This window comes from Antedon bifida, chromosome 8 (genome assembly GCF_963402885.1).
Source record: "Antedon bifida chromosome 8, ecAntBifi1.1, whole genome shotgun sequence".
Taxonomy (NCBI): Eukaryota; Metazoa; Echinodermata; class Crinoidea; order Comatulida; family Antedonidae; genus Antedon; species Antedon bifida.
The window spans coordinates 8,830,058-8,854,139 of NC_136233.1; the positions used below are offsets into that span (position 1 = coordinate 8,830,058).

General features: G+C 33.1%; 1 protein-coding gene and 1 long non-coding RNA gene across 2 annotated transcripts; both read left to right on the top strand.

The window, feature by feature from the left end:
* The first annotated feature begins 634 nt into the window (after nt 1–634).
* LOC144849821 (tyrosine aminotransferase-like) lies at nt 635–17,830 on the top strand. The gene is made up of 12 exons (XM_078706898.1): nt 635–769; nt 2,835–2,986; nt 5,302–5,406; nt 8,616–8,683; nt 10,287–10,445; nt 11,755–11,893; nt 12,307–12,442; nt 12,699–12,768; nt 13,439–13,567; nt 14,320–14,403; nt 14,843–14,941; nt 17,655–17,830. Exons 2-12 carry the CDS (start codon nt 2,854–2,856, stop codon nt 17,778–17,780), a joined length of 1,248 nt encoding a protein of 415 aa, XP_078563024.1. The 5' UTR covers nt 635–769; nt 2,835–2,853; the 3' UTR covers nt 17,781–17,830.
* Nucleotides 17,831–17,909: 79 nt separating this feature from the next.
* LOC144849854 (uncharacterized) lies at nt 17,910–22,210 on the top strand. Its single transcript, XR_013614007.1, has 2 exons — nt 17,910–19,236; nt 19,363–22,210. It is a non-coding gene; the product is annotated as an uncharacterized LOC144849854 (long non-coding RNA).
* Nucleotides 22,211–24,082: the final 1,872 nt, after the last annotated feature.

Here is a 24,082-nt window from a genome sequence, read left to right on the forward strand (position 1 = left end):
TAATAATTCACTGTCAAATAATCAAAACTTTATTTTGGCTATATAGACCATTTGACTGTCAATCTAGGCCAATATTATAATACTGTCAGATCATTGAATTATGATCAAAACAGTCAATACAGTAGTAAAGTTTTTGTTTGTAATAGGATACAATTTGTTCACACTTGAATGTCCCATTTATCACTTGACATCTAGGCTTGATCTTAGCAATAAAGTGACAGAAATTGAGTCTGTTTAGTGTTCTAAAATTGGCTTTAATATATTATTTAGACATTTTTATTTAAATTATTATTTAATAAGCACATCATCTTTTACAGATTCAATATGTTTTATTTTTCAATTTTAATTGCACAATTATGACATATCAAAGTATTAATTCTCGAGCGTCGTTTTTTGTAAGAAATATTTCTTGTAACATACAACAAACTGACGTTATAGTAGAATAGCACAGTAAAATAATTATTATCAAAGATAGTGTAGATACTACACACTATCTTTGTTAATATTATGCACCACCACCGGCCACCCCCTCTATACACGCCCACAAAATTGACCAATGAATGACATACCTGCAATGACGACAGCACATACACAAAAACACAATGAAAAATACTACAGAATTGTGATGATGAATCGACGACACGACATTATTGAAAACACGAGACATTACGTACGCAATTTGTTAACTAAGAAAAACGAATTGTAATAATATTATAATATTACTATAATAGTTCACATTTATTACAGAGTACAAGAAGTGATATTTTACGTGAGTAATTTATTTTTTGGAGATCCTGTTTTTTTCTGTGAATAAAACCGTATAAAAAAGAGACTGTGGTTTTGTTAGCCGGCGGCTAGCTAGCCTAGGCCTAGGATAGTCTAGGCTGGAGAACTATATATATGATGCCTAGGCTAGAAGTAGAAGGCCTAGCCAAGACATAAAGTAAAAGTTAATTAGAGAAAGAGGATAAACCGCTAGAAGAGAAATTATTAATGAATGAGACCCCTATTTTCCCCACCTTTTATAATATATAAATCGCTTGTATATATGGCTTGTGATTGGTCAATTCATGGAGTAATTCTCTTAAGTTGCGTTACGTCCTTGTGTTGAATTAGAAACATGAAAAATACTAGGCCTATGGATTTGAACAGCATTTTACCAAAAGATGAAGGGGAACCATCCACATACAACATTCAATTGGTTTGCGATTTATTAAATGGCTAGGTTTCACTGATTCAGAAGTACGACCATCTTAGCGATGCATATCCAATCTGCAGACAGTACTGTTTCGATCTTATTAGATCTCGTCAGTGCAGCTCAGTTTTCGAAATGATATGTATATAAATTCTCGCTATGTGCGATAAATCGTGACATTTTTGACAGGACGTCTCATGGACTAGTAATGTCACCCCATGATTTTACACATAATTCTTATATGAGATCCATGAAAATGTACCGCCTTGTCATTTTTTCAGTAATTTGCCTTTGGATTTATATATATTATATAGGTAGGCCTATTCCAAAAGGTAAAGTTTACCAAATATAGCAGAATTAATTACCGTTGCGGTAGCCACTTTCTTGGTTCCCACTGGAACGCAATGCAAGGACATAAACGCAAGCGTGTCAACCAATGAGGTGGTTCCAACTAGAAGGCAACGTAACGCAGCGACGTATCGACGCAAAGTGTGAATCGACAATGCAAACATTGCCACAGGAAATCAAATCAGTTTGATTTCACGCAACAACGCAAGGCAAAAAAACACTGGAAAACATAGTACAGTGCGTACCCAAAAGAACATGGGGTGAACCAGGTCAAGATCTACGTCATGCTAATGTTGACGCACAATAAGCAGGTTTGATTTCACGCAGGCGGGGGCAAACACAATTATTGGAAGGGCATTTGCTTATGTTGCATAGGTTACGTTGCGTCGCTAGTAGGAACCAAGCTTAACAAGCGACAGTTCGAAAAATCCATCGCTTGTGATTGGTCAATTCACTTATGTTGCGTTATGTCCTTGTGTTGCGTCTAGTGAGATTAAAGACATGACATGAGGCACTTGCGCTACCTGTTTTACTGAAAAATACTAGGCCTATGGATTTGAACAACATTTTACCAAAAGATGAAGGGGAACCGTCCACATACAACATTCAATTGGTTTGCGTTTTATAACACTAACGGCTAGGATTCACTGATTCAAATGTACGACCATCTTAGCGATGCATATCCAATCTGCAGACACTACTGTTTCGATCTTATTAGATCTCGTCAGTGCAGCTCAATTTTCGAAATGATGATATATAAATCCTCGCTATATGCGTGACATTTTTCACAAGACATGATGCCATTGACTAGTAAATGTACAGCATAAATTGGGGACTTCCAAGTATTGGATCCATTTTTGAAATAGTGGGAGGGGGGTGGGGGTAATGGTTAACCAACACAGTGATTTCACCAGGGTTCCCCCTCGCAGAGTATCACTGCAGACTAGTTTGATGTGAAAATGATATGATTTATTGATTCAATTTTTATCATTAGGATGGCTATGGCTACCAGTACCACCAGACCAGTTTATTAAAAAAAAATTATAAATGAAAAAAAGATAAATAAAAGTAATAGTGTCTCCAAAATCTGATGAGGGTTTGGTTTTGAGGCTGATTGGTTTATTTGGCCTAAAGCACACAATTTATTGTACCTATTTGCCTATGTATGCCAATATTTTGATTAATATTTGTTTTTGGATTGATATCTTACTGCAATACAGTTTAATACTATTGACATGTTGTTGTTATGTATTTAAAAATTGTTAATAAATTGCTGAATTGATTTTTTTAGATAACTGTATTTAGTAGTGATGGAAAGCAAACCAAAATGGAATATTCGTTCATCAGAAGCAGCTAAGAATACATTGAATCCTATCCGAATGATTGTTGATGGTATGAAACTTGAACCTAACCCTAAAAAACAAGTTATTTCACTCTCTATTGGTAAGTCACAATGTACTGTACCATATGCTGTTCCAACAAATTTGTTATGTTTGAACAAATTTGTTCTTAATCATAATGTATTTGACGCATTTTGAACTCATAAAATACCTCGCGCAATCGGCATTTCAATGTTTACCTTCCCGCATTCGAGCAACTAATCGAATGTAATTGTATTGTATTTAATAATACAGAAATTAACCAAAAAATAAAAATTTGGGGGAGATTTTTAACATTCGGGAGATTGAATAAAAATTTGGGAGGCTCTCTAGAAATCGAGAAATAGAGTTGGAACATATGCATATGAAATGATATTTTCTGCTACATTATACGAAGAAGACTTGCACTACATACATAATACAGTAGCTCTCATAAACCGTCTTAGTTTTGTAGGCCTAGCTGGAAGAGCGGTAACGTACAAACATTGTATGTTAGCTATAGGCCTATCTTGACATCTCATTTCTGAATTAATTGTTTAAAGATGAAAGAAATTATGGCAATAGATCCATATATTATTTATATTTATATAATACATTAAAGAAATGTAAATTAAATTATGTCAAAAAAACTTAGTACTGTAGGTCTAGTGTCTTTAAATAAACCCTTTAAAATAAACCTAAAACTGGCTAAAAAGTAATACAGAATACAAATTTGATTTACAAAACATTGCAGTATGTATTTAATATAATAGCATTTAATCAATGACATTGACATTTGTCAAGGACAATTGAGTCAGATAAAAAATAATGGTACGAGTCAGTAGTCAATTTTTCCCCAAAAATAAATGTTAATAAACAATCTACATGCTACTAATAATGACTCATATTGGCCACAAGGTAAGATCTAAACTACTAGTAGGGTAGCGTTCTTAAACTACATAGAAATTTGATGGATGAATATTACTCTAACTCCATAAGGATTGGTCCTATAGTACGAATCACTGTTTTAATCCTGGTTCACGTTGGATGACCAGTGAACTTGACTAGAAAATATCTAGTACAAAATATTTAGTTTTTGCAACTTTTTTTCACTTTTACTATTAGTTTTACCTGATCTGTATGATTTAAGTATTACACTTTATTTAAAATAAAGTGGAATTCATTGATAAAACATGACCAAGCTACCTAGTATAAACTAAGCTAATTTAAGTCGGTCGCTTAATATACTCCCTGGATTACTGTAAGTCTCTACATTACACAGCTTTAGTTTATTATAAGGATTCTCAATAATGTTTGCGGTTTGACCCTAAACACCATTAGTTTGACCAAAAAAATTCAGTCAAGAGTGAATATGAGACCTACATGTTTAAATCTTTGGCCAAGGTATCTGCAAATAATGGTATCTGCAAATAATAATATTAGTTATTACTCATTTTATACAAATTACATTTCCATCAACACTTGAATGACCAACTTATGACTTGTAATACAGTAGGATGTAATATGATAAATATAAATTTGTATTTTGCTGACTCAACAGCATAACCTTGATAGTACAGTTAGTACTTTGGTTGTTACTGTCTATGATGTAGAGCTTTCGATTTGCAATGACCAATGACATAAACTAGGTCAGGACAATTGAAGTAATATCTTGAATAATCATATAAATAAATAAAATAAAGAAAAAATTAAAATGGACAATAATACATAAATATTAATTCTCCAACCAATGCAAAGTAAACAAATTTCAATCCATACAGTACATTAGGTTAATTATAATTAAATACATATATATATATATAAATTAAATACAGTTAAAACCATAATTTAGGTTTGTAACTTGACCAATCATCACCTATTAAAACCACCTTTATTCAAACCAAACATGACTGTGGCCATGAGTTTGCATGTTGTACAGTATGTTTTTTTTATTGGGAATGGAAGGTGGAAAATGCAGTAATACTAATATACTACCTGTATCGCCCCTAACATACAGTACTCTAGTGGTAAATTAACATATATATTTGTCTTTCCAGAATCAAGTTAAAATATTGTTAAACTTTTCAATCTAAAATCGCTTCTTCGCAACAAAACACCAATTTTCACTGAGGATGGATGTTCTTGGAAAAAACATAATCAGTCTTTCGACAGATTTTTACATTAAAAATGTATAAAACGTACAATTAAATTTACTTGATAGATAGCATTTTTAATCACAAAACCCTACCAGGCAATACCCCCTGGCAGGTTTTGATTAGTATGACCCAGAGAGGGTGATGCGATTTTGTTTTCTTTGTATACTTGGGGGTACCAATACAGGAGTATGTACAGTGAGTTAGTAGGCCAGTGTCATACATATTTTTGATTGTTTATTTTCAGGTGACCCAACCAAATTTGGAAACCTACCCCTTGATCCTAGTATTGCTGATGCCATCCACGATGTTATTGATATCTACAAGAATAATGGCTACGGGCCTTCTGTAGGTAAGTCGATTGATCAAGCAAAGTCTATGGACAGCACAGTGAAGTACAATATTGGTGTCTACAGTGTTTAATAGTATTTTGAGCATATGCAGAAGATACAGGCCAGATGTACAGTATATAATTGTCATGATAGATAATCAGTTGGTTATTCTCCCACCACCACCCCCACCCCTCTAACTGTACAAACATGGGATTTAGCTTTTTTTTTAAAAACCCGGTTAATTTTACACGTAAAACACCCAAGTGATTGTTTAAAGTTATAAACCCACATTTATTTTTTATCAATTGAAACATATTGCTTTATGATTTCTAATTTCCGAATCATAAAAACAATACAACCTCACATACTATAATGATTTATTTTATCTGTTGGCATCTGACCCTGTTACTTGTTAGTGATCTCAATGCTACAGTTGGGTGATATACAATGTACTGTATATCACCTATTGTTTTTCTGGTATCTCTTTTTTAGTCTAGGTTTTTTGTGATGGCCTAATTCTCTTAAACGACGTTGTTCTTCTTGTAACGTTAGTGATGTACAGACTTGAGAGTGACTTTTTGCTTAACATTACATTTGCGTGGAGTGCCTTACATGCCATTTTTTGAAAACCTGTGATTGTTTATTTAACTTCGTAATCATTTTTTATTGAATCTTGACACAAGTATAATTTACATCAAGGTTCAACTTCTTATATTTAAAATAAAAATGGTGTTCAACAATTTTGCCATTACTCAACAAATTCAAAGTAGTGTATGTCGCATCCTTACCCATTTCCCGCAAACGTTTCCTTTTTTTCTATCTTACTATTGGAGGGTGGGGGAGTGGTGTGCCAGTGAATCTTATCAGGATGTTTGTAATGAAACAAGCGTTTTATAGTTAAATACAAAACATGATGTTTTCACGGTAAAAAGGAACAAACTCTGGCAGAGAACAAACAACTTTTTTTCCTGCAAAGCCCACCTAGCAGTGTACAATTGTATTGATATTATTCAATTTGTTGGAATTTGCCCGAACATAATTTAACTAATTTGATTTGTATTTCTACTGGTATGCTCCTACATACTGTATGGTACCAGGATATATAGGCCTAATATATGTACACTCACAACAGCCTATTTCAATATAAAACCATTTAGATCATTCACATTGAATATGATACTGTATTTTGGTTGACTTTGAATTTGTTAAATTATTAAAATATTTTATTTTATGATTTAATCTGATTTTATTGCGGCTCTGTTGTGACTTCTGCAGGATACAGTACATCTCCACTCACTTTTTTAACTCTCTAACTCATATAATTATTGTGTGTATTTGTAAGATCCAGCTTTACGGCATCCACAAAAAATCTAAGTTCTGAAACGTCTCCTCTCCTAACAAATTACTAGGAAAATGTTTTTACCATTTTCTCCACTTTGTTGTTCAATTATCAAGTTACAACGGCATGTACTGTACATGCCAACTCTCTTGTTTTGGCCGGGAGACTCCCATATTTTGGTCGCAACCTACAGTACAACATCAACATTTTCTTCCGGATTACAAAGATCACTAAACCTGCAATATAATAATATAAAAAGCTCAAACACAAGTACTGTAAATACAATATTATTTTAAGCCATCCCCATCTACGGTGCCCATAAATTATTGATTTTTTTTCCAGAAAAACTTCAGATGTCTGGCATATGCAAAAGCCCAGGTCTCTTGTATTTAACTGGCTATGACTGATGAATGAACATAAACTATAGCCTTTCCCATTATTTAGGTGAATTAATTGCATATTCATCTTTAAAGTTAAAGAAATTTCTGAGGAGGTCCATTCCCCATGTTGCACCGACACAGGGTGCTTTTGTGGCAGAGCTAATATGTCCAGTACTTATGTAACAAAGTGTATCAGTATACACATGATACAGTACTACATACTAGGTTTTGCATGCACACATGAACTAAAAGTGATAGCAATGAAATCAGATGATATACCATCTGTAAAATACTTTGCACTTTTAAAGCAAAAAAAACATGATTTTTTTTTTATTGTTTCCATTAAAGATGTATTGTCCCCCAAAAACATGAAAAATAAAGATTAATAAAATCGGACTTTGAATAGATTATTTTGTAGTTTTAATAAAGTTAATCACTTCCGTAGAAAAAAAAAACAGAAAAAAATTAATGGTTTCACTTTATATAAAAAGGCAAAATATATGGTTAAATACAACCAAAAACCCATGGCAACCAATTTGACTATTTTTTGCTTTAAATTACAGTTTTTTAGGTAAATACATTTTCTTTTTCGATCCAATTTTTGGTCAAAGTGGATAACTGTTAGGTGACATTAAAATAGCATTCAACAAAAAATGTTTTAATAATTATTTTTTCAGGGGACAATACATCTTTAATAGGAAGCATAATTTATAAAATATGACAAAGTATTAATATGATAGTTAAACATCTGTATATCAAACATTTTTTAATAGATAAAAATATTCATTGGAAGTAGAAACTAATGGGATGCTACCAGCAAATTCCAAGTACCATGTTTATATTTGAATATATAGTAGAGTAGATCAAATATGTGGGATTCTTCTTTTTCCATATTACTGTACTTATACCTATAAAATATTCAATAGGTTTCTAAATAGGCCTATAACTAAAACCCAGACAATCCTGGTATATACTGTATTAGTTATACATATTGTAATTTGCACAACTGAATTTATTAGTATCAGATCAAAGTCATTTAACAAATCAAAATCATTTATTAGGAAACTGTGTTACATATGATACTGCATAGATTCCAACTGCCCCGTTTTTGGAGGGATTGTCTAGCTTTTAACAAATATTTAATGATAAAATATCACTAAATCTAACTTCATGTAAAGCTACTAGGATGCAATGGTAGTATAAGCGCACTGCAACCCAAGGCAGTTGACCATCAGTTGGATGATCCTTCACTTGTGATTGGTCAAATGACTTGTATTGCAATTTTCGTTCGTTCATTGCGTCTAATGGTTTCTTCTGCATAGTGCCAACTGAACTGCTTTTTTCAAAATTGATTTAAAATATATGATTTTTTTTGTGTTCCTAAAAAAACGTTACAGTAATACTAATAGTTTTTAACTACAATTTGCAAGGCTGGTGTTTTTATAGCACCTCTGTCCATTCAGTGTTTTGCATTCAAATCTTTGACATTTTGGTGACTTTTTTTTTACAGGGAATGAAGAAGCCAGGGCTGCAGTGGCAAGTTACTACAGTACAAATGTTTCACCCTTGACCTCTAAGGTTAGTATTTGTTTTCAATTTAGTAGTAAGTACTGCAGCATCATACTGGAGAAGAGAATCCTAAACAATGGAATAACATCAGATAACAATTGTTTGAGTGACAATAACTACAATTGTCATTAATGATTGCCATTACTGATCCAGGTTTGTATTGGGTGCAGGTCAAGTCGGCCCCAAACCGTCTCGGCCAAAGTCAAGTCGGCCCCACGTCAAGTCGGCCCCAAGTCAACTCGGCCTCAAGTCAACTCGGCCTCAAGTCAACTCGGCCTCAAGTCAACTCGGCCTCACGTCAACTCGGCCAAAAACTAATCGGTCAACTCGGCCACAATAAAGTATGGAACGCAAAAAGTGCCTAATATTCTTATGATTAAATTACTATCCACGCTTTAAAAAAAATGAAGAAATAAGAAAAATACTCATATAAAAAATGATCTCATTGCCGATATGAATAGAAGTACCTGCGTGTTACAAAAACACGTGCAAGTACCACATTTTAGTAAATCGAAGACGTAGGTCTACGTTCCACCATTTGGCCATAGAAAAAATGATCGTACATATCGTTTTTGTCCATGATTTGCGTTTAAAAAAAAGGGGAATTCCCCGGTCAGCGGAAACACGTAGCAGTTGTAGATATCGAAATAGCTGCCAAAGGCGCAGGGAGCCGCAGCTACGAAATGGTTTCAGATATTGTCGCCTAAACAAATGCATACACTGAAGAAATCTACGCGTGATTCAACCGTGGAGTCAACATTATTTTATACCTCAAATGATTCAACCAAACAATCTTATTACACCTAATGAATGTCCTCGCATATCGGACAGGTTTATTGAATTTTGACGCACGAACGAACATACGCGCCCACGTACGTGCATCATCATTATTGGGCCTACAATTTGTTCCTATTTATTATCCAAATGTTCATTGTAATCATTAATAATAGTATGAATGCTTATTAATCAATTGTTTGTTATGCGCAATTTGAACAATTTTCGCAATTTGAAATTTTATTAAACGTAAATAAAGGAAAGTTGGTGAAATCATTCTTATTTTTTTTTTGCTAAACGTATTGTCTAAATATTAATATTCATTAAAAGTCAGAATTATTCATAGGTAATAAAATGTGAAGAAATATTATTTTATTAATCCCCTTCTTTTACACTTTTTGCGTTCCATACTTTAACGGGGCCGAGTTGACCGATTATTTTTTGGCCGAGTTGACGTGAGGCCGAGTTGACTTGAGGCCGAGTTGACTTGAGGCCGACTTGACTTGGGGCCGACTTGACTTGGGGCTGACTTGACTTTGGCCGAGACGGTTTAGGGCCGACTTGGATCGAAATCTTTGTATTAGTGGTCTTTAAAGACTAATTTTAGGTATGGAGAAAGGGGTAATCTAGTCCTAAGACAATAATTATTGTCTGATGTATTTTCAACCAGGTACTCATTTACAGCTGGGAGTTGCCAGAAATTGAACCAGGGTCTTTCTGTATGAAAAGTGTCCTAAACACTAGGCTACCATGCCTGAATCAAATCATAATAATTTAAGGAAAATCACAATTATTAACAAGTTTTTCAGTATAGTTTTTATAATTATCTTTTTTGCAGGACGTTATTCTAACAAGCGGGTGCTCAGGAGCCATAAACATTGCTATTACTGTGTTGTGCAATCCAGGTGATAATATACTTATTCCACGTCCTGGCTTTTCACTATACCGAACAGTAGCTGGCAACATTGACATTGAAACACGCAGTTATAACCTAATTGTAAGTTTTTGATTGCAGAAGTTTCAATAGGAAATTCATACAGTTTAAATTTCCCTAAACCATACACTCACTTGACACTATTTGACTTCTGTTCATCTGGTGGCAGTAAACCTTTCAATCCAGGTCCACAATGGATTTTAATTAAGTGTAGAAAAGAATTTTGGATTTGTAGAGTTAAGTTTAAGGTTATGGCAGGGGCAATGTAACCTATGAAATCTGCAAAGTTTATAATGCTTGCCTTAGTTCTGATGGTAGAATATACTGTATAATATCTTATATATAATGACTTATGGCCACTACACTTTGAGCTTGTTGGCACTATTAAGTTTTTATTAGCTTCATCTTTCAAAAGAGTTGGCGATTACTCCGATTGGTGGTAGCTGTATGACACTAGTATAGAAAATGTTGCCGTCCACACCTTTGCACAATTTAGACCAGTAGACTGCTTGTCACAAGATGTTCTCTAATACAATACATTTATTATTCAAAAAAGGTAAAAAGAAAAATAGTCTACAAAATACAAATAGCAAAAAAAAGGGAAAATATCAAGAAAATGATAACCAGTAATTGAATGAAAAGAAACATCTTTTGTTGGACTTAAATATATGAAAAAAAAAAAATATTAGAAAATATATACAGACTAGAGGGTACTCCGAGAGTACAAACCTCCGCCTACTGTAAAATTCCCCTACATAAAATGTCCCCGGAAAATATATATATATTTAAAAAAAAATGTTTGTATTAGTTCTAAGTGTAAATAGGCTAACTGCACACTACAAAGTTGTGGATGAGAGTTTGGTGTAATGGTTATGTATCCAGCCTCTCACAGTTGAGATCGCTGGTTCAAGTCCCGCTGAGGTTTTTTTTTTTTAATTATTATTTTTTTATTTATTTTTTTTGTGGACCTTGATCTTTGACCCTGACCCTTCAAAATTTAACCACAATTATACGATGAGTCATTGATCATTGTGGCTAAGTTTGGTGAGAATCGAATTAAAAACTGTGGTCTCTAGGCAGTGAAATAGTTTTTTGTTAGTTGTGACCTTGACCTATGACCTTTTCCCCTCAAATTCGAACTCGTCTGAGCTTTTGAGGCATATAGATCATTGTGGCCAAATTTGGTGAGAATCAGATAAAAACTGTGGCCTCCAGGCTGTTCACAGACACACATACACACGCACACAAACATACAGGGGTGAAAATGTAACCTTCTTGGTGGAGGTAATAAATAAGTTCAAATTCAAGTTGAAAAATATATTTCAGTTATATTGTACAATGATACTAATTAAATTCTTATTTTTTAACTAAGCCTGAACGGAATTGGGAAGCAGATCTCAATCAAATGGAGGAGCTGATAGATGATCGGACAAAGTGTATTGTTGTCATTAATCCCTCTAATCCATGCGGGTCAGTTTATGATAAAAAACATCTAATGCAGATCACAAAAGGTACTGTGTATAAATTATTCTCTATTTGATGTTTGGCTGGTCCTGCTCCATCAACATGATAACTATAAACTCTTTTGTAAATAAGCAAACAAATGTGTCTTGTCAATAAAGTGCCACAACAGACAGGTCTTCCACTAAAAAGTGTATTGACAAGTTAGCTAACCTGTAAAGGCCAATTTATTCAGACAAGCGTTAATGGTAATACAAATATGAAATCTATGTTATTCCTTATGACCATATAGACACAACGTGGACCGGACAGATTGATTCAGCTCAGGATAGACACAGATCCTACATGGGACAAGCTACACGGTTTTCAAATTACCATTATCGTTTGTCTGTGGTAATCGGCCTTAAGCCTTAATGAACAGTATTTTTGTGTATTCACATACACCTTGTTTTATATTTTTTAGTGGCGGCAAGACATCAACTGCCAATTATTGCAGATGAAATCTATGCTGGTATGGTGTTCAATGGAGAAGAACCTCCATACATTGCAGACATCACAACAGAGGTACCTGTATTGAGCTGTGGTGGTACAGCCAAAAGGTACAGTAATAAAATGGTGGTGATGATGGTAGTAGTAGTGTGTGGAGATGGGGATGTAATTTGTGCTAGTATTGTGTGTAATTTACTTTTTTTTATTTCAATTATACATCCATTTGCCAATTACAGAAAACAGTAACATTTTAAAATTCATATAATTGCTATTAAATAACGATAGATACATTTTAGTACATTAAAACTATAAAAGTTACAAATACTTTTTTTTAAAGACTGTACCTGTGTTGTGTATTTTTTGCAGGTTTCTTGCTCCAGGATGGAGAATTGGTTGGATTCTTGTACATGATCGACACAATGCATTCCAAGCAGAGGTTTGTACAATTTAGTGAAATTGAATTTATTTTAATAATAAACTAATATGATGACAGTCAAATGTCTGCAATTGAATGACCAACTTGTTGTCCAGTATGGTTGCATTTTTATCAGCTGTTTTTTTTTTACATTTCATATGCATCCAACCTCAAGAAACTTGCCAATTACAGGATGGATATAATATTTTATAATTTATTGTGCTTATAAACTAAGTCTCATTTGAAGCTTAGGGTGTAAAGTTGAAAGAGTCGTGAGTTACAACCTTGACACTAGGTCAAGATTGAACCCTGGAATTTGGGATTGGAAGGAGAATGTTGAGCACCAAGCTACAGCTCCTCTTCATATTCTCATCTAGTAAAGTTGTGCATTTCATAATGTACTGTTACAGCCATGTTAAAATCTGTTTTACAACAATTATGTTGTATACAGTGCATGGATTTTAGGGTGCACCCAGTGGGGTTAAAAAAATGACATTGTGTTGTTTTTAAACTGCACATAAGCAAGTAAAGGCCACTGCCTGATGGACCAGCCGCAGTGCTATAACATAAGTGAATGATTTTGTGGAATGTCTAAAAATACTAATACATTTTAAGAACATTAATGATTTGTACATAGTAACATTTATCCGTTGACATAATTTAGCATTGAATTAACATGTTTTGTCATTAGGTATACAGAGGTCTTTTCCAGCTTACAACAAAAATTCTTGGCCCATGTTCCATCATGGAGGCAGCTTTACCTGCAATTCTCAAGAACACACCAAAAAGTTTCTTTGAAAATACAAAAAAGACGTTGAAGGTGAAATTTGAATTTTTTATTTATTTTGCGCTTCATAAGATAACCCAATTGCAGTGAATAAGATGTTACCAAAGATTTTATAAGATTGGCTAGAGGGCGAACTCCTGACTGGAAAGTGATTCCAACAGGACAAGAACCATAAATGTGGCCGCCATAAACATTATTTAATATATAAATATAATAATCTAACATAATAAATTAAGACCACATCAATCAATACACATAATATTCTTGTTAGAGCACAGTGAAGTTTTTATAAAAGAAAATATATTCTTGGTAAATGTTTGAACACAAGGATCTATAGGGTACGTTCTCGCGTTACTGCGCTCAACACACTGCGTTGCATATTGTACATGAGAATGTTTAATGCTCAACGTTTGTGTAGTGCGTGACTGTATAGGAAGCGTGGCTGACATATTGAATGGTCGATTGCAGCCGCCATCTTGTTGGTTCCCACTCCATGAAGAATCACTTTTTGAACTGTAATAACCTTGGAGTCCAACCTCTAGCCAATCTATATAAACTCTTAAGATGTTACACATATACAGCTAATTTAATTTCATGTCAAATGCTGCCACAAAATGATGCTCATTCGTTTGTCCACAGCAACGGGGACTGAGATGGACCAGCACACCGGTAACCCGGGAGCAAGGGGTTCTTTAAAGTGAATACAAGCCAGATAACATTTTATGGTTAAACTACTTTATATATATAAACTTTTGTTATATGTTTTGTTTTTTTTTCCGTTGCAGGAAAATGCAGATATCTTATATTCAGGCTTTGAAAATATTCCAGGCATTACACCAATAATGCCCAGAGGTGCAATGTATATGATGGTGAGTCTAATATTAATGTTTTGCATTAGAGGACATTGGATGACTAATAAAGGTTAAAAGTTGGATAAACATATAGTTGTTGGTGCTTGCCAACAGCTCCAGCCTGGAAAAGTGAGTGTTTTGTACACCTGGGTGGAGAGATGCAGATGTAAGTAATGTACGTGTCATACCTAAAAGATACAAGCAATGCGACGAGCGTTGGATTCGAAACCACGATCTCAAAGAGTAGTTCAACATGCAACTGCGTCACACGCCCTCACGTAATACAGGTGACACTGTATTACAGAATTTGACTATAATACTGGACATACAATGTCATATATGTAGAGATGTAGTTCATAGGATCCGGTGAATGCTGAGTTTCTCCATGTCAAAATATTTTGTGTAGCGAGTAACTTAGTATTAAATATATATATTTTTTTTTTTTGGAAACTGATAGTGTGCTGTTGATGTTGAACACATGCCAAATATCAAAGATGATATGGATTTTGTACAGAAATTGATGGAGGAAGAATCTGTGTTTTGTTTACCAGGAAAGGTACAGTACCAAATCTAGTAAAACCTTCTTCATTTTGATTTGTGTGTTCTTCACATGTGACATGAATTTACATAAATAAAGCCATGGTTCAATCTGCTCATCCAGAGCAAAAGTATAAACAATATTAAAGCTATAAATACAATCCCCCACTTTAAGAACATTTTAAGAAAAATAAATGTCCAAAAAGCCATTGAATACACTATTTACAAACTTTTGATGGTTACTGGTACTGGTACTGGTTCAAATAACCGTCTCACAGAGACATCTGGTAGCCATTGACTTAAAGTTGGCATTTGGATGTGTTACTTTTAAATGTAGGCCTACAGTATGAGAGTGACTACTACCAAATTACACAGTCTCAAAACAACTTATAAACAGTTCATATATACAGTTAAAACATTGCTGGGAATTATAAATTTCTGTTGAAGCAGGCTCTAATGAAGTTGCATCTAGTAAGTTGACTTTGTTGTACAACTCTATCAAGTATTGATGGTATCTTCCGACCTCTTCGTTTACTTTGGGTTGTGTGAAAAGTAAGAATTTTTGTAGGATCTTCATTTTCTTTTCTAATTACATGTCCGATCCAGTTGAATTGTTGCTTGTAGACATATTCTTCTAGCGGTTGACAGCCAGTAATTTTGTAGAGATCGTCATTATCAATAACGTAACGCCAGTCTATATAGTTTTCATCTGTTTCTTCATCTGAGGATATGTCTACATGGTTTGGTGGGCAGACTCTTTGAAAGCCATTCACTAGCATTCTTCTTAGGAAGGTTTTGTATGTTGTGCTAAGTTTGGACATTTCACTTCCTGTTGCCCTCCAAGCATGGCAACCATAAGTGAGTCTACTCCTAACTAGACCATTAAGAAACATCATTCTTGTTTGTAAGTGGATCGTTCTGTTGGTAAGCAATGCTCTATTCTCTGCAAATGCTCCTTTGGCTGAATTGATTCTGTATTTTACTTCTTGATCTCCAATATGAACATCATTGTAGGTAGCCCATACACCAAGGTATCTAAAGTGTGTTACGTGGTTAATGTGTACGCCGCCAATTTGTATGATGCATCTTGGGTATTCTTCAACTTCCTCTTTCCAGTTCCATATAATGGTTTCTGTTTTGGGGGCACTAATTCTTAGACCAAATTCCAGACAAACTTTATTCAAGATGTTCACAATGGTTTGCAGTTCTTCTTGTGACCAGGAGCTTACAGCAAAGTCATCAGCATAGCCACTTTCAAAGTCGTCATAGATGCCCCTTGATGGTGCTTTACGTCTTTGAGCACGATTTGTAGCTTCAATAGGAATTAGGTATTGTATCATTAGGCCATCCAAACTAGCATCTTTACAGCGTTGTTTGAACACTCTAATAACGTAATCAAAATATTGGTTAAACATGCTGGTACTCTCAATACCACCCTGTCGCACCCCAGAAGATGTTTCGAACTTATCATCACTCGGATCGTCGTCAGCAAGGTATGCTTTCGTTGAGCTGTACAGTGATTGTATAATGTCAATCATAGTAGTAGACTGGTTTAAGTGAAACCTATTACGAACGCTTAGGAAAAGAAGATTACGATTCACATGGTCGAATGCTGCTGTTAAATCAATGAAGCATGTATAGAGTTTGCGATTTGAGCGATACGCAATTTCCTGGATCTGCTTGATTACATATATAGCATCATTGCACCCTCTGTTGGACCTGAATCCAAACTGTGTGCGTAGAAGTTGACTTTCATAAAAGATGGAAAAACGTGAAAGAATGATAACCATAAGTATCGGCAAAAATGTTACTCCACTGATAACTGAATTAAAATAAATATACCCAATCAATCTATTAATAATAATAAAATTTACTAAGCACACATATCCACAAAGTGCTCAAGATGCGAAAACTAAAGGAAACTACTGGAGCATCCTAGTTAGTAGGCTAGGCCAACCTAGATGGGATCTAGAACCAGAAGCCTTGTTAGTTGAAACAGAGGCCCTAAAATGAAATTTATAATAGCCTGTGTGTGGTTCCAACTTGTGTATTGGGTCATAAGATCTAACAGACATTGGATAGGTTTCACAACGCTACAAATACGATAACGAAAACAGATGGCAACGAATATTGAGGGCGTATGACTGCGGTAAATTTAAAACGAAGCGCAGGTGTGTGTTGCTTGGCTGCCTAGGCCTAGCGTAACATCAAAGCGAGTTAAGGACTTTGAAAACTGCTAATTATCAAAATTAACCTCAGAAATTAAAATTACATTTCGTAAATTACTTTAAAAACCCATTCCCTACAATTTGTGACGTTCTGTTAAAATAATGCATATATATTACTTTAAAATATTAAACTAGGTCATTCCTTAAATGTACGTTTTATGGTAAATTATGATAAAAAGAGAGAAACAATGCACTACCTAAGTAGTCCGCGGTGAATGTCTTCTCATTGGCCGTCTTTAGGCCCAGCCTCTAGGCTTATTTTTTTAGGCCTAGCAGGTAAACATCGGTAACGTACGAACATCGTATGCTAGATATAGGCCTAGCATGATGTTGTATAGTTGCTGCATTAATTATCTTTCTGTTTTTGTCAGACTCTGTTGATACAAATTGGGGAAACCCATTATTTTCGCTGAAAAGTTAGGAGTCTCCCATTTGTTTTGGCCTCACGATCAAACGAAAAGTGGGTGAATTACAGAAGAATCAAATATTTTCTTTATGTTACAGTGTTTTGAGTATCCAAATTACATCCGGGTTGTTCTCTCAATTCCTAAAGAGAAAACAGAAGAAGCAATCGAACGTATTGAAGAATTTTGCAAGCGGCATTACACATTAAACAATGGAACCTCATAGATTATGAGCTACAGGTGAAGATTTTAAAAGAATATATTTTTAGAACAAAATGGGGTGGGGTTTGAAGGGAAGTGGAATAATATTAAGAATTCATTTTGTGAATTTCAAGAGACATGAACAAGTGGTAATTTCAATAATATTATGAAATGTTGAATTTTTATTTGTGGGTGGGGATGGATGGATACACCTTGTTGGTGAATTTCAGGGTAAGATGAACATGAATAGAAGATAGTGTGTGCTGAGGTGGTGGTTTATGGAATTACATAATACATCATCTTATTGCATACAACATGTGTTTTGCAGACCTAATATTTAGACTTCCCAACTCTTTCGATAATTGTGAGAGTCTTCCGATATTTTGGGTAAACAAAATAAGTATTTCGATATTTATAATTTCTACTACTCTAGATGTGGATTGAAAACATACTAAATCATTGGTCGCACATGGTAATAGCGTGGTTACTTCCTCCATTGTTATAGTCAATCTATGCATTAGTTTAAATTAATAAAGTGAAATACTGTGTATTTTTTTTTTACTATTATAAATTAATGTCAATACCTTTAGATTTTGTGGTGTTGTCTATAATTTTCAAATTATTATAGCACATCCCTCTAACTATAGTTCTCTCATGATATTTCATTTTGCAAGTTGGGAAGTCTGTAATATGTTATAATAATTAAAATGTGATCCATTTACAATTGAGGTATTTTAACATAATAACCTATTAATGCATTAATTATGTAATTAAAATGTTAAATGCAAACTTTTTAGTTAAGTTTAGACATGGCAGGACCTTAGATATATTTTATTATTCTTGCCAGAGAACCTGGTGTTTAGTGCAAAATTGCCAAATTGTATATTTGTGTATATATTAACTCTTTGACTGGGCCTTTGAGACTAGCTGAGTCTCTCCTATAAATTAATTTTACTACATTTCTTTCTTATTAATTGTGGTAATATTTAGGATTATTGCCAATGTTTGCCAATACTGGTGGTACTGGTGGTACTGGTTCAGGTAACCATCTTCATAGAGACATCTGTAGCCAATGACATCAAGTTGGCATTTAGATTAATGCTACAGTACCTTTAAGACATTTTTAAACAGACATTGCAATAAATTAGTAGTCAGTAATAGCTAGGTCGGAACTCCTAGACTTCTAGTGAAGCTGGCCCTGATGTAGTTACATCTAGCAAGTTGACTTGTTTGCACTCTATCAAGTACTGATGGTATTTTCCGACCTCGTTGTTTATTCAGTGTTGTGTAGAAAGTAAGTATTTTTAATGACTTGTCCAATCCTACAAGTGGTTGACAGCCAGTGATTGTCATTACTAATCACATAGCACCAGTCAGTATAATTGGCATCTATATCTTCGTCTGAGGGCATGTCTTCGTGGTCTGGTGTTCAGACTCTTTGAAAGCCATTCACTAGCATTCTCCTTAGAAAGGTATTGTATGTTGTGCTAAGTTTGGACATTTCATTTCCTGTTGCCCTCCAAGCATTGAGGACAAATATAATCACTGCTTCAATTATTGACTTTCAAGAAACATACATAATGCTCTACTTAAAAAAAGTATTACAGTACCAACATCTGACCTCATGCTGGACTCATTTTATGGTGTTTATTAAAGGACAAAATACTGAAATACACCAACTATATAGTTATGCCAATTCATTCATGAAAGTATTTTAAAAGTTAATTTAAATTATTTTTATATTAATATTTGTCATTATCAAGTGCAAATGACAGATCAAGGAATCTTTTAAATCCACTGAAATAGTTCTTGATTTAAACAATTTTATTTATAATGATTTTAATATTGGTTTTGCCATTTTAAAAGCAGTGTCTTTATTATTTTAGTAGTGCATGCTTAAGTGATTATGTTTTAAATAATTATTTATTTTGTTTAAATTAATATTTATTTAATTTTAATGTGGTTATTGCATCAATTTGGTATAATATTAATTGATTCCATATTTAACTTGTAAATGTATTGTTAAATTTGTACATGAAAATCGCTCCAAATTTGTGTGAATAAAGTATATTGGAAATTAATATAGCCTACTACAGTGTACTATACTGTAACACATAAATATTTCTGTATGTATATAATATAATATGACCTTTACCAGCTTGCCATTCTAGTCGAAACAAGCCTCAGTTAAAAGTGCACTTTAAACTATTATTGTTGTAGCGCAATATTGAGACTATATGTGTGCATGTGTTATTGTAATTTAATAAATTAAATGTGTACTTGGTGGTTTGGAGTGTATTTTGAACGTAAAATGCAGTAATCAAAATTTTAAAAAGAGTACATTATAAGCATAATACTTATTTATTCTTCATTGTTTTAGGTTTAGGATGTCTTTATTTTGACAATTGAATTGAATTTGATTTTTCTCGTTAACTTTGAATAGACATTGATTGTTAATCCATTAAAACTAGTTTGTCTTGCCAGAAAACAAGTGTGGTTATTATCATCATTATGTACTTGCTAATGCTTATTATTAATAAACAGAACAATTGTTGAACTCTTAATACTCTTAATCTTAATTCTAAAGAATATTTAAAAGTACCAGCATTTTAAAGGGTACCTACGTGGTTACATTAACATCCACGTTTAAAGGGTACATCCGATTTTAAAGGAAACCTCCAGTTTTGTAAATAGCACCTGCAGGTTCTAACTATTGGGTATTCTTACCCCGAAGATAAGTTACTGTAAAATTTTGACAAAAATATTCCATTCTTCGACTATCATACCTAGATTTGCAATACAAACATATATAATATTAACAATTTCCAAACTTTTGCAATATTACAAAGCAGGGTATAGATCCAATAGTTCATCACAGTTTTACAATTTTGTTTTAAAATGTATTTAAATGAATTAGTTGTTGCTATTTAAAGCGCATATGAAAGTTACGTATTTGAGGGTCAAGGTAATTGTTTAGTCTAGTGTTTAAGTTTATTAAGGTTCGGTTTCTATTTCATCCAGTAAATATGTTGTACCTGTCGGGGAACTAATAATGTAGTTTTGTAGTTAATTTTACATCTCTCGATATTTAGTTTTGTTGTTATAATATAGGCCTACTAATGTTATAATGTATCTTCCTGATGTGAGCCTGTTTTAAGCTACATTTACACTTTTTGTTAATAAGGAAAATCATATACATAATTGATCTACGTCGTCTGAATGTAGGTTTAAGTGGTAACAACATGTGTTTAAAGTGAAAGCAACCCGCTTTGTTTTCCTTTGAAAGCAGAATGTATGCATGTGATCTGTCCGAAGTGGGTTTCGCTCACAATCAAGATAGTGTGTAGATTTCGAATACTAGCACAGACATATAAATCGTTCAAAAACCTTAAAGTTCTACCTGGCAAAATAAAATGTTAATATATAAATAATGTGATATAAATGTTATATTATATTTTAGATAAATTTTAATTATATTATCACATCAGATGTGATTAGTTTCGTCTTTATATGTATATATAAATGTTGTGTGTGTATCGTATTGTCTCTTATAACATGTGTAGTTTTTGTTTTTGTGTAAATTGAGCCATAATAGTTTAAGTCATGTCAATGTCTCATAAATGTGTAATACGAAATATGTGAGATACATAATCATTTAATTTATTTTTCGTTATTAACAACATCAATGTGTGTTTTAACATGTTATTCGTCTCTGTGCCACCACAATAATATGACGCGCATGCGTGGAATAATGTTTGGACTAACAGTTTGTTTGCATCGCACTCTTAGGTCTATAATTGAATCTTTGTTAATTCATTCATAAAAATAAATGGAGTGAAATGTTGTGTTATTATTATTTATTAAAAATTGTCGCTAGATGATGATGATGATAATAATGGTGGTTGTCTTATTTAGCGCCTAATAATTGTAGATTATTGAGTTAACACAATGTACGTGAAACTGACATTAGGCTCCCTTACATACAATTCCCATACAGCGTTCAGAAATAGTAATATGGTAAAGAGTGTACTAGTGACTATTATTCGTATTATTTACATTTTTAATTTTCTTTATTATTTTGTTGTTATAAACATTTAAATGTACGCCTAGTGTGAGCATTCAATGAATAAACACAACTTATACATACTACGTAAAGTGAGTTGAGGCTACTAACTAAAAGAGTACGGTAGGCCTATGGCGTGATGTAGTACTATATAAAATGTGTTAAGTGGTACGGCCCGTAATAAACGTAATGTATAGGAGGGGGTTATTGGAGATTGCCAAACAGATTGATTAGGCTTCTAATATACGGTAGTATTACTAATTAGACGATTTCTGGTAAAAGTGCAATTAGACTCGTTGGAACCCTTTAAAATCATAATTTAAGTTATGTTAACTTTTACGCTAGTTTTGTAGTGTTGAATGCATTGCTTTGAATAAAGTCGTGGAAAATCATTTATTTGTGTTTTAATTCGTTTTTATTTTTAACATATATTCATAGTATGCAAAGTCACCAAAATAAGTCGGTAGTTTCATATATCATATTATATCATATCATTTATTTCACTAAATTTCAAATACAGTACAAAATAAGACATAACAAACAAACAAAAGTAAATCAATGAGGCAGGATCACCACAAGTTATCGATAGAAATAACCGTCGAGAGGCTCTCCACATACAAAATACTTGAATGAATTACACACATAAAAAACATCACCACCCGACGTGGGACAAATTGCCATCCAACTTTTCTAGACCAGAATTTTCCGTAGATTACGAATCTGGAAGGAAGCGTTTTGGAGATATAAGGGGTCAAAGTTCAAAATTGACAACACGTCATAATATAGTATTAAGCACAATTTGGCCTTTTATTACATTTTTATGATTATAGGTATCTATTCAGTCACTTTATGAAAATAATCCTTTACGATTAATGGATGGTCAAATGTCAGTATTGACCAATCATAGACTTTACCTATAAAACCAAATAAAAAATAATATGCAACATAACATGTGATGTTTTATCATCCTGTTAATCAATCATAAACGCAATGTAAAAGAGCACATTAATCATTTCATCAGTTGAAATAAGGTCAAAGGTCAACATTTTAATATGCATATTAGGTAGTTACCAAATGAATGAAAAGTTGTCCAAACTATGAGACCGATGGTTTTACAAGTGATCAAATTATTTGATCAGTCAATATATATAATTTTGATTAATATTAATATAATACTGTAATTAATGAAATCTAATTTTTTTGTTAAAATGTTACGCTGACTTTAAATAAAATAAATAGGTAAAGCAAAACCTGAAAAATTCATATTGCAAAGATTGATCAGCACATCGTTGCAGACCTGCTGATGATTTGAGCTGCTTCTTTATGTTGGCAATATATATTTTTTTTTTTCTTTGTCTAGGTACTCATAACTGAGAATACCTATATGTACTATCCAGTCTGTGTGACTTAACTGGTAAACAAAATACAAACATGTGGTATTTCTAGATTTAGTAGTTTTTTAAACAGATGATTAACTCTGACTTTTGTTGTAGAGCGCACATGTTTCACAACTTCCAGACACTATTCTGCAAAAAAGTGTTGCATATCTCTATACGTGACCACCAGGATTTGACATGAAAAGTAACATTTCTAATTGAAACTAAAATATAAGAAGTATGAAAAGAAACATGTGAAGGACAGTACTGTAAGCGAATAGCTTTAAGTGTACAGCCCATGGTAATAGTATAAACAATAATACTGATTCTCAATATATATATAAACGATACAAAGTTATTTAAAAAAGAATAATAATTTCCCAATCATAGCATACGAAAGGTACTGCAAAAAAAAACCACATAATAATTTACCAAAACAATGAAACAAATAGATGATAAATAAAAGAGTTAATTATTCTCGCTGATTAGAGTTGTAAATGCTGACAAAAATATATATTATGTTCAAATTAGCTAATACTAACTGTTTTAAAACTAAAAGTTGTTTACATTATCAGGTAGATTCCATATAATTATTTGCACCTCTATAGCTACTGCTTTGTTGACCGATTAATGTTCTTTTAAATGATATACATATATCATTTTTAATTCTTGTTTTATAATTAAGTTATTAATATTGAAAAATGTTTCAAAAGTATTAGGCAACTGATTGTTTTGGATTGGTACATTACAATAGCAACATTCTTTTTGTGTAGAGATCTGAAATCTGCAAATTTTTGGTGTAAGCAAATAGAGGTAGAGATGGATGCCGAGAGTGAACTTTACAAATAATTTTAAGGCCCTTTTTACAAAATAAGAGGTCTGTTCAGT